Genomic DNA, 11,729 nt, shown 5'->3' with positions numbered 1-11,729 from the left:
ACACTGGGAAATGAGGAACATATTTTTAAATAAGAGGAGGAAATGGTGTCTTTGTGTCAGGCAAGTGGAAGAAATCCAGGACCAAGAGACTGCAGAGCCTTTCCACTTCAGACAGCAGGTGCTCTCCAAGATGTGGTTATGGCAACAAAATAAATGATGGATAATTGCTTTTGTGACAACTTGCCAATTAAATTAGACTCAGCAGAATAACATAATGACAATTTGTTATGCTCTGGTGGGCACTAACACACCAATCATAATTAAATGCTATGACTGAAATAGAATGCTGCTGTACACAGGAATATATAACCCCAATTCCCTCCCAGTGAAACATTATAGGTTTAGACTTGATTTCAATTTCTGGAGGATAATAGCATTAGCGCACATCAGAATGAGCCTGCAATATGCATACAGGCGGCAGCAGCACAGGGAGACAGACAGAGCCAAGGGCAGCTGAGCCACCCGGCTCCTGGGGGACCCCCCACCCCAAGCACCTCTGATGCTCCCAGTTTCAATGCAGCAGAGGACACCCCCAAATCACAGCCACGTCCTGGGAATATTTCAAATCCTGCACCTTTGGGGAGCAGGTAGAGGAGTGAATGACCCCGGGGTGAGAGCTTGCTGGGATGGGGCACAGGGGCTCCTCCCAGCTGTGCGTCACTCTACATCGGCAAAGCCCCGGTGCTGTCCCCTCGCAGCCTGGACAGAGCCATGGGACACGACACAGCCTGCCCTTCCATGGATTATTACCAGTAATGTACTGCAGAGCCAAACCACACTCTTGCCCCATGGTGGGGGTCCCTTCCAGCTGCCCAGCCACGAGCAAACCGGTCAGCCAAACTGCTGGATTCAAGCAACAGCAGAGCCTCCTACACCTAAAAAGCATCTACGGAAGCGCAATACATTCAAGCTCAAATCCTAACAGATTTCTGGAATGTTCCAAAGCTCAAAATGGAGCAGATTTGAAGACCCAATGTGTGTGTGGACAAGGGTGGGCAGAGGTAAGACAGAAGAACACCACAGCGGGGCAATACCAACAACCTACTTGAAGCCACATTCTTCAGACACGAAGTGCTTCATTGCCTGCCTCAACCAGGCTTGGTATCAGCAAGGTCAAACCCCCTGGTTTTCCAGCAAAGCTGATAAATTATTTCGGCTGCTCCAGACATAAGACTTGATCCTATTAAACCCTTTGTTCCCCCGCCCTTGACACGTAACAGCGGATAATCTGCCCGCGCGTGACCAACAGCAGAGACTTTACAGCACAGTAACATGTGCCCAGCTCTGCTGTGGGGTCATTCATCACTGCCAGGGGCTGTTTTAACCCAAAACAGGGCTCAGGGCCCACTTCTGCTAAGCTGTGGGACCAGCACCACTTGCTGCAGCAGGTCACATCCTGCATACAAGCATGGATGCTGTCTGGTCAAGCACCAGGCTGAGCGATGCTGCAGCGTCCCCAGGAGCCTTCATTCCCTCCACCGATCCACCCGCATCATTTGCTGCCTCTAGCGACTCACCACCGTGCCAGACCAGTTTGCAGCACATTGCTACATGAAATGCCGCTGCCCAGGGTCAGGAGCAGCCCTGAGTGATGAACACACACCCCCAAACATTCCACCCACCTCCCCCCAAATTTCCAAACAGGCAGAGGTTTCATAATCCCTGTGGCTGCAGCACAGCCACTCACAGGACAAGCAACCACGGGCATCAGCAACAGGCTCTGTGACTGGGACATGCAGACCCTACAGTGGGAGCAGATGGAGTGCTCTCCAGAGCTCTTCCCCCCCAGATTTCAGGGTGACACCCACAATTTCAGGGATCGACCTTAGAAAATCTTCAGGCTGGCTTTCAGAGCTGTGGAAGGGGTTGCCAGCTGCCCACCCACCGATTGCCTTGTCTTTTTGATGCCTCAAGGAGCCTTGTAACAGATACTCAGGCATTTCTTGTCACTTAAAAATAGCCCAGCAATCCGAGAGGAGAGAGGAGCTGCCACACACTCCGCTCGCCTCGCAGGAGGACGGAGGCCAGCGATCCAGCCCAGCAAAGGTCATGGCGATGCTTGGGGATGGGGTGCGAGATCCCTGCTGCTAACGAGCGTTACGACAGCAGGTGATGGGTTTGCCTGGGTGTAGGGAAATTATTTCACTACATGAGGTGCCCCATGAAGGCAAAGGGCAAGTGACAAGGTCACAGATGTGTCCTTGACCTACAAAGCCCAGGAGCAGCCCTCACCTCCACAGGCAACACCCAAGGCCAGCATTGCTTCCACCACGCCTGGGGGGCTCAACCCGGTGTCCCACCAGTGGAGCATCCTGCTTGCTCCCAGGGGAACACGGCTTTCAGCTACTTTTGGGGACAACACAGGCTTTTCTAGGGCAGATGGCAGCACGTTGATGCTGAGGTACTGCCAGGCTGACTCCTGTTCTTACCTCTGCCGGCAGAGGGGTTCCAAAGGACGTTTATCAATACAGGGATAGCCTCTTTCTACATATAAATGTATGTATATATTATGTTATATATTATTATAGATTATATTGTATAATATGTTACTATTGTGTATTATATGAATATATATTATACATAAATATATCTGTATATGGGGGGGGGCAGCATTTAATCCCCCCCGCGCCCCCCAAACACCCCCCGGCCCGGCAGCAACCACCCCCGCCGCGACACCGGAGGGTCCCCATCACCGCTCGTCCCTCCTTCCCGGAGCGGGCTGGGGAGACCGGCGGGCGCCGGGACACCGCCGCCCCCCCGCCCCATCCCCACCACCCGCGGGGCCGGCGGCGGAGCGCGGCCCCCACCTAGCGGGGACCCCCGGTGCGGCGGGAGGGGAGGGCAGGGCCGGCCGGGGGGCTCCCGTCAAAGCCCCCTCCCTCTCCCGCCGAGCCGCTGACCTTTGGCTGGCGGCTGGAGGGCGAGCGCCCGATAAATAATAAATGGCTCGCCCCAGGCTCCAGCTCAGCCCTTTTAATTAACGTAGCGGGGTACTCGGTGGCCCGGCCGATTGGCATTTCAGTGCCGGCCCGGGAAACGCATCCAACAGACACGCGCAGATCTCCAGCCTCAATTGCCGTCTCCTCATCACACCAACCACTCCTGGTCACATCCTTCACCCAACAGGTTCCCCCGTTACCCCCCGGCCAGGACAAACCGGAGAACATCTCCAAACACTTCCTCACCCCACCACCATGCCCAGACAACAGCCTCCCCTATGTATTCCCAGGTTTTCCAGCTAGTTTGGCCACGTACCTGCTTCAGGATAACAGCATGTGTCAGCGAAGAACAGGACTGCTTCACAGAGGAGTTTGGCAAAGCGTGGAGCACAACTCCACTGTCCCATCCCACAGCCAGACTGCATCACTGCTGCACAAATCCAAGCTTCTCTGCACGTTCCAAATTCAAGCTTGGCTCACCAGGCTTGGGCTAGGAAAAGGACAAGCTGGGATGGACCTCACACAGACAGTCATGAAAACTAATGGTGAGAAGCTGAGCACTCACCATCCTCATTCAGGAGTACAAGGGGAAGGGAAAAACCAGGATGGCAGAAGAAAAAAACCAGGAGGGGAACTAAAAAAACAGGAGGGGAAGTAAAAAAATGGGACTGGTCTCCTCCTCCCACCCCTCGGGCCACAGCTGCACCTGGGGTAAATCTGAGGAGCCCCAGCTGGGAGTGCTCTGGCTGGACAAGCTGCCCCATCAGCTTTTTCCAACACAGAATAACAGAGAAAATTAACTCTGAATGTTCTCACCTGCTCTGCACAGCAACTCACTCAGGGCACCCCGCAAGGCTGCTGCTCTAGTCTGTGTTCTAAATTTGTTATTGCTTGATTTGCTTCAGGTGATGAAAGGATGATGCAGCCAGGCTAGGTGAAGATGGGGGATGAAGCTTGGTAGAGCAGATGAGGGAGGAAAAGGCTCCTGAAGTAACATGGGCAAATTTTTAGGGAAATAACACCAACCAGATGTCACAGAGCTGTGAACGGAGTGAGAAGCCTGTGTTACTGTGTTCAGCTTCATGGCACTGCTTCTCCTTTCAAAGCGCTTCCCTTTGCTGTTTGTGGCAAGCGAAGAGCATCACCCACAGTTAAAAAGGCAAAACAGATGCTCACAGGGAAATATTTACTTCAAAAGAATCCAAGACACAAAGCTGGGGCGCAGGAGGCACGGAGCTGCAGGTTGCTCTGCCCTCAGGCTGGCAGTAACAGTTTGGTTTGGGTAAGAAAACTGAGAGCAAGGAAGGAAATTCACATCCCAGCTGGCAGAGATTGCCTAAGGGTGGCACCTTGCCCCATCCTCAGCCAAATGGGAGACTGCTGTGACCAAGGGACCCCTACCCAAAGGCTGCCTGCCGAGGAGCAAAGGGCTCACTAAGGGTTTCCCTCAGCATATCTTTGCTCCCAGAGAACCCCCTTTTATTGCCTTTTCGCCATCAGTTGATGTTAATGTTTCTCTGACCGTTCCCCCAGTGGGATGGGATGAGGTGGGTGCATCCTGTGTTCCCCTCCAAGGGGTTCTCTGGGTGGGTTCAGCTCATCAGACAGCGATTCCTGCTCCACATGGAAGAGCTGTGCTCAGGGAGGCGGACGTGCCACCAAGGTCAGCCCTGGAAAGCAATCCAGGGTGTACAGTGAAGACAGGGGGGCTTTGCTCTTCAGAATAAAGTCTTGCACTCCTCTAGAATTACAGAGCAGAATTAGGAATAAAGCCTGACCTCCCAAGGGTAACCAAGTAATTCCCCTGCAGTTACAGCAATACCAGGAAGGGGATGCAGCCACACAAAAACCAAACCAGGGGCATTTTTAACCCCCCTTTTCACTGCCACACAACATGGGCTCCTGAGAGGGGCTTTTTGCATCACATACAGCAGCAGCATCACAAAATTGTGCTCCAGAGAACGTGTTTGGGAGGTAGGCAGGAAACCAAAAGGACACCCCTCCCCTACTCCCCATGCTTGGTAGGGGGGAGGCAGGCAAGGAAGAAGAGCTTGGCTTGATTTACAGCTGGGTGGCTCTGGTGCTGGTGGGAGTTTGGGGGGGGTGTTTAAAAAACACACAAACAAAAAGAGAGAAACCCAAACAAAAGAGAAACAAACAAATAAGGAAAACAGAAAAATAAACAGTAATTGCTTTTCATATAGCCCAAAGCCAAAATCTTTAATAAAAAGTGAGCACTAGGCAGTCACTAAAAAACTGCAAAGGTCCAAATTATCTGGCATTGTTACGTTTTGTCCTACACTGAGTTTAAGCAAGGGGTGGAATAGGAAGAGCTGTTGTTACGTTTATAGAAACAGCAACTTGAGGAGCTATAAAAAGATGACACTTCAGGCAGCTGTCAGCACATCAGGCAAGCGGGAACTGCGACTCTGACCACAGGGCAGCCACAGGGCCCTCACCCCGAACCCAAGAACCATCTGTAATACTGTAAGAAAGACACCTGAAGAGGCAGGACTTCCAATTTTTAAAGAAAATGTTTAATTTCCCACACTTACACTCCTGTTTTCCAACTCACAATTTGAAGTAACGTGCTTGTACCTCAAAAAGGGGGATGAACTGCCAATTTTACAAATGGGGAGATGGAGGAAGAAGACCACGTGCCACATACGTGATCGCAGAAGGCACCAGAGCTGGAATTGAGGCGTATTCCCCCCAGGAAAATGCCTCATAACCCCCAGGACGCAGAGGCAGAAACACTGGCTCCCACAGGCAGGGCACACACTGAGCACTGCATGACAGCAGCACGGCTCTCAGGAGGCTGAGGGATTTTCCTTCTGAGTTTCTGCCAACTCCGGTGTCTGCTCCTCCTCCTCTTTCTTCTCTTCCAACACACTCTGAAGCTGCTGGTGTAACTCAGGAATCCTGGTTCCAACACCCTGCTGGGCTACCTACAGTTAAAGACAGACCAACTCAACATGAAGGGCCTTGGGGGGGAAGTTTTCTGAATCCACCCTGACAATATTTAATACTTACTTTATCTGTTCCCCTTCTCTGTAAAATTACCCCGCTGGCTAAAAGGGCTTTTCCTGTTTCTTCAAACAGTTTTTCTTCTTCAATTTCCCCTCTTTCTTTCAGTTCATTGAATTTTTCAACAAACCTGGATTTCAAGATTGTATTTTCAGTCTCACAGATAACATTTCAGTTCACTGATTTAAGAGGAGAAAGGGACAAGTTTCAGAAATATTTCTCGCTTAATTATAAATAAATCTTACCTCTGGCAAGTGGATTTGTAGTTTGATTGTGACAGCTCGAAAGCTCTTGGACCACTGCCATAAATCCTGTAAAATCTCCTATTCCAAAAAAAAAAAGTTTCATTTTTCAAACCATTGGCAAGGGTTAAGTTTTGCAGTTAATGAGCAACATTGAGAGAGACACAGTTAATGTAGGCTACAATAAAGAGCATTTGCATAACTTTTCCCCCTTTTCCCATAAGATATTTTGCTATAAACAGTCCAAAGTTTTGTAAGTGTTTAAATTCTAGTTGGCTTTCATGACTGCTGGCGAGCCAGAGGAGCATGGTAACTTCTCTACAGAGGGGTTAAGGTAGCCCAAGCTGGCCACCCAATGTGGCTGATGGGCGCTGTACGGGTGATACATGGGTGATGTACAGGTTGTGTACAGGTGCTGTATGGGCAATACACAGGCTCTGTATGGGTGCTGTACAGGTGATGCACAGGCACTGTGCAGGCAATACACAGGTGCTGTACGGGCAATGTACAGGCACTGGGTGGGCAATGTACCGGCGCCTGCCTTTTCTATCGCAAACGAGCATCCTCTGCCAGCGGTTATGAACACACAGGAAGCTGAGATGCAGGAGGACCACGACCTGCGGTGTCTCTGCCGCAGAAGCAAGTGGAGAAGAACCGCTGCTGGCGGGATGCGTAACAGCAGGGTGGTGGCTGGGTCCCCTCCGCCCGGCCTGACAAGCACCGGAGGCCCGGCTCCGGGGGGTGGCAGAGCTCGAGAGCCCCCTCAGCGGCCACACGGGGAGCGGGGAGTGGGAACTCACGCTCGCACTTCGTCCTCCTTGTAGAAGATGGGCGCAATGACATCCTTCACCTTGCCATAGCGCGGCCGCGGCACCCGGTAGACCGGCTCCCTCAGTGGGGGAAAAGCGGCGTAGACGTCGAACCACAGCGGCTTCTCGATCACGCCGATACGGATCAGGTTGCGGGTCCTGCGGGGCAGAGGAGCGGAGGGGCGAGATGAAGGGGCGCGATCAGGAGGCGCCGGCACCGCCCCACGCCTCCCCCCAGCGTGGGCCCGGGCCTCCCGACTCGCCCTCCCGGCGCCTCCCCGAGCCCCACGCTGCCCGCCTGCCGCACCGGCTGAACACGCTCCCTATCTTCTGCATGCGGTTCCCCGCCATGGCGGCTCCGGCGCCTAGGCCTCCCCTAGCAACGCCGCCCCCTAGCAACGGCCTGCCCTCCCCCCCGGAAGCGGAACCCCGCGGCCTCTCCACCGCCCAACCGTACCGCCTGCCGCCAGGGCGCGCAGCCGACGGCCGAAGCGTGGCGATGGTGGGGGGCGGCTGCCAGGCAGCGCCAGCCGATGGTCGAGCAGGTCTCCGCTGGATCGCGTCCCCCTCCGGTTAACGGGACCGCGCCGCCGTCCCCGTGGCCACCCCCTGCCCTAGTGCGGCCGGGCCCCGCCATCCCGGCTGAGCAGCGGAGCCCTGTGCCCGGCCGCGGCTTCTGGGGATGCTGAGAGACACGGGGATGGCGGCCACTCCCGTGGGGCTGGGCTCCCTCGGGAGATGGCGGTGCCGGGCCCGAGGACGGGGCCTGTCCCGGTAGAACGGGGCCTGTCCCGGTGGAATGGCCACCTCAGCCGCCACGCGGGAAGGACCAGCCAGCCCAAGGCCGGTGAATGCCGCAGCTCCTCGAGAGGCCTCCGCTGCCACCCAGACGCTGAGCAGACGGTGGCCTCTGGCCTCCATAAGCCCCGCGCAGGGGCTGCCCATGGCCGGACGCTGCCCTGGGTTGCCCGGCACTGCTTGCTGGGCCCAGGAGGTGGCAGCAGACGGTGCCTGACCAGCGCAGAGCCACCGATTCTGTTTTTCACCTCGATTTATAAAATCCAGCGGCTCCACCCAGGCGATTTGCGCTGTAAGGAGCCTTCCCCCAGCCAGCGTTTCCACAGTCCCGCTGCGTGGCAGCGAGCGATGCCTGGTCACTGGGTGCAGCCCTTAGCTCGGGAGTGAGTTGATGGGGGGCGGTGGGGGGGATTAACCCCTCCTTTCATCTTCCAGCCTCGGGAAGGAAGGGGGCAGTAAATTTCCACGCAGGAACTCGATGCCAGGCAGCACCTCTTCTAGCATTCGGCGTCATCTGACCAGGTTTCAGTCCCGGGCTTTTCCCAGCTGCTGCTATTCTTAAAGCTGAGGCTTGAAAGAAAATTCCTTTGCCCGTATACAACAGCGGGAAGGATTCCAAAGGGAGTTGCTGGGACCAGTCCAGGGCCACATCTGAGCTGCTCAAAGCACTGGGCAGGCCCTGGGCTTTTCAGCTCTTTGAAAAAGCTCTGGCTCCCCCACAGCCCTGTGGCAGCGGCTTCCTTGGCTGCGGCACGAAGGCAACATCCAGGGTTTCACCAGCATTTCGATGCTGTTGGTATTTAGGGCGAGAATGCCTTGACTTTTTCCAGCATCTTCTTTCACAGGGAAGGTTTCCAAGCCACACACGAGGCTGGGGAGCTCTAATCCCACCAGGAACCAAAGGCTGCTCCTGGGCAGCCAGGACAAGGCACACGGCCCCATCCTCACCAGCAAGGGGGATGCTCCACAAACCCCCCAGCCCTGCTGCCACCACCCAGGTCTGTGGCTGCACATAGAGATAACCCTCTTCCTGCGAGCTGTGGGCTGCCCATGGCAATGGGGGTGGCATGGACTGGTCCCTGGGGCTCAGAACCCCTCTGGTGAGACACTGACATGCTAAGGCTGCCTCAGGGTGTTCCTCATGGATGGGACAGGCCCAAAGTCCTGCTTGTCCCCAAAGCAAAGGACTTGAGAGTGAAGCTTTGGGTGGGAACATGGGGCCAGCTCCTGTAGAGGGGCTTGATGGGCACCCACCCTTCCCTGGCAGAGACCCTTCCTCACTTTTGGGACCAAGTTCTGCTTTTTTGAGCCTCCAAGTTGTTTCTCACCAGAAGTTTTCCCTCCAGCCTGTTGCAGGCAACACGAAAGGAAGGGGAAGCCCAGCCCAGCCCTGAGCAGGCAGTTGCCTACGGGAACGATGCTGGGACCAGCCCCTACGGGTGCGATGCCACGGGCACCACCCAGCTCTGCGCCCTCCCAGCCTCACAGAGCCGGTGATCCCGCCAGGCACCGTGCAGGGCTGGTGATGAAGAACACGAACTTCAGAACTAATTAATCCTAACGACGTATTTCCCTTCCCTTCCACCAGGAGACACTGCAAAGGAGCTGGGCTGCCTCTCTGGCCGACGTGGAGGAGCTGCTAACGAAACGCTTTAGGGAGAACTCTCACACACCCCATCCCCACAAGGGTTGGTGTTTGCAGGATGGAGCAGGTAAGCCACAGCGTTCTTTCTTTTCCACTCTTCCCCCAAAGGCTGGTTCCCACATGCAGAGCTGGCCACGGGCTGCTGGGAGCTGCTGTAGGGAGCCACAGGCACAGCCCCCACTGCCAGCATGGTTTTGGTGGGTCTGCTCCCCATCCTGCTTGGGCTGAAACCCCAGCGTGGAGAGGGCAGAGGGGAGCGGTGGGTACCCCACACGCTCACTGTCCTTCAGTGCAGGCCGAGGTGAAGCAGGGAGGGGATGGGGTGTCCTCAAAGCATCCTCAGCTTGCACCCAGGACATGGGGATCTCTGCCAGTGCAGCTCTCCTGCTCTCTCACAACAGGCACCAGGGGGACCTGCTCCTGAACCCCACGTCCTGCCGGGTGGAAGCAGGAATAGCTCCTGGATGGAGAGGGGAGCTCACCAGCGCTGGGTCTCCGCCAGCACTCAGCTTTCTCCAGAAGAATCCCAGGAGGCAAATTCTACACCACCACATCCAGTGGGGCAGGAAGCCAGGGCAGGTTTGGGAGGGGACACCACAGCTAGAGCTGGGCTGGCGTCAGCATCTCCCCCCCACCCCGGCTGGTGAAGAAACAGGAGCAAGAAGAACAACAGTGGAGTGTTAAAGAGTTAAGAGTACAACAGGACTTTATTATATGAATTACTATTAAACATCTTTAAGAAAAAAAAATCACTTATGGAAATAAATTCTAAACCAACCACTCACAAATGCCACAGAGACCATTTGGTTTGGTTCCTTTTAAACCATTTTGTGTAGAAGTGATACAAAGGGCACCAGGAGCTGCACCCTTTCAGGCAGGAAAAGCAGCTGCCTTCCCAGAGGTTCAGTAACCTCTCCACTCATCAGACCCACGGTGTTTTTTTCTTTAAAGGACATAAAACCATTCCCTCTTCTCCATGCTCTGGTGTCTCCAGGGTGTTTTGAAATGGCTACAGAGTGACATCACCCCAGAAGACTTCGCCTGGCCTCGGATATTTAAGGGCAAAAGTTGTTAGACCGTGTTATGGCCCTGAGGAGCCCTCAGGGGATGTTCACTGCCAGCCCCATGTGCTCACACATATGGTGCTGCTTTCTGTGCAGGACTCTGTGGTACACAGAGCTAGTGAGGCCAGGGGGTTCCCACACACTGCATGCAGCGAGCTGAGGGTGCGCAGTGATGCCCATCCCCTCCCCGTGGTCCCCACACTCCAGCTCACAGCCCCCAAACTCCCCTTCCTCTCCTGGGCTGCAGCCCTGTTGGGTCCCAGGTATCCTCTCAGGGAGCAGAGGATGCCGAGCACCTCGGGTTTGATGCCAGCCCAGCCCCGAAGCGAAAGCAGAGGCAGCCCGCTGCCCCCAGCTCCTCTCCACAGCAAACAGGAGCAGCAGCACCTCCCGCTGTGCCGCTCGCTGCGCCGCGCTGCTGGCAAAGCCGGCGATTCCAGCAGGACTGACCTGGGACGTGATGTGAACCGTGGCTCGCCCAGTGCTACGGATGCCAAGAGAGCCCAAGGTGATCCTCCACAGCCACAGCACGCCGCAGCCTGGCCTCCGGTGAGGATGAGGAGCACAGCACACAAGGACGAAGAGCACAGCTGACCCTCCAAGGGTTCGGCAGCAGGCACGAGCTCCCCATGCCAGCCCAGCTCTGCTGTAACAAACCTCTTCAGCTGGGAGCAGCAGCAGTTCCTTCCCGCAGGAGCCTCAGCTCCTGCCCAGCTGCCCGTCGGCACTTCCTGCCTTCATGGAAACTTGACTGGAAGTTAAGCCCTTGGTAGCGCAGAGGCGCTGGAACGGTGACAAGCTGACCCAGTTCCAAGCTTGATTTTCTTCCAAATATGCAGAGAGCTGCTCTGGCCTGGGAGGGAGCAATGGCAGCCTCCAGCAGAGCCCAGAGCCGGCGCAGGATGGGACAGGAGCCCCTCCTCTTGCTCCATGGCTCCTGGGGAGGGGGAATAAAAGTCCCACCAGGGACTCAAGGACCTCACAGCCCCTCACACCTGGAGCCAGGCGGGGGGACACCACTCCAGAACCCATGTGGTGCCTCCAGCACCTCCCTCCACCAGCAGCTGGGCACGCAGCAGGGAGCAGGGCAGGCCTGGAGCCCACACACGTCCAGGCAAGGCCAGCGTGGCTTGGGATGGCACTGGGCTGCCACGACTCCAGGGATGCTCCTCTCTCCTGCCCTCCCAGGAAAAGGATCAGCCACC

The 11,729-nt window shown here is 55.7% G+C and overlaps 1 protein-coding gene across 1 annotated transcript; it reads right to left on the bottom strand.

Annotated features, from left to right (window-relative positions):
* Positions 1-5,460: 5,460 nt before the first annotated feature.
* MRPS23 (mitochondrial ribosomal protein S23) lies at positions 5,461-7,433 on the bottom strand. Its single transcript, XM_084273179.1, has 5 exons — positions 7,325-7,433; positions 7,009-7,176; positions 6,212-6,289; positions 5,973-6,096; positions 5,461-5,887 (listed from the first exon to the last, which is right to left on the bottom strand). Exons 1-5 carry the CDS (start codon positions 7,366-7,368, stop codon positions 5,750-5,752), a joined length of 552 nt encoding a protein of 183 aa, XP_084129305.1. The 5' UTR covers positions 7,369-7,433; the 3' UTR covers positions 5,461-5,749.
* Between the last annotated feature and the right edge of the window lie 4,296 nt (positions 7,434-11,729).

Source organism: Gallinula chloropus (assembly GCF_964237585.1).
Source record: "Gallinula chloropus genome assembly, chromosome: 19".
Classification (NCBI taxonomy): domain Eukaryota; kingdom Metazoa; phylum Chordata; class Aves; order Gruiformes; family Rallidae; genus Gallinula; species Gallinula chloropus.
Note: the sequence above shows the minus strand (reverse complement) of the source record. Positions and strands in the feature narration are given on the sequence as shown.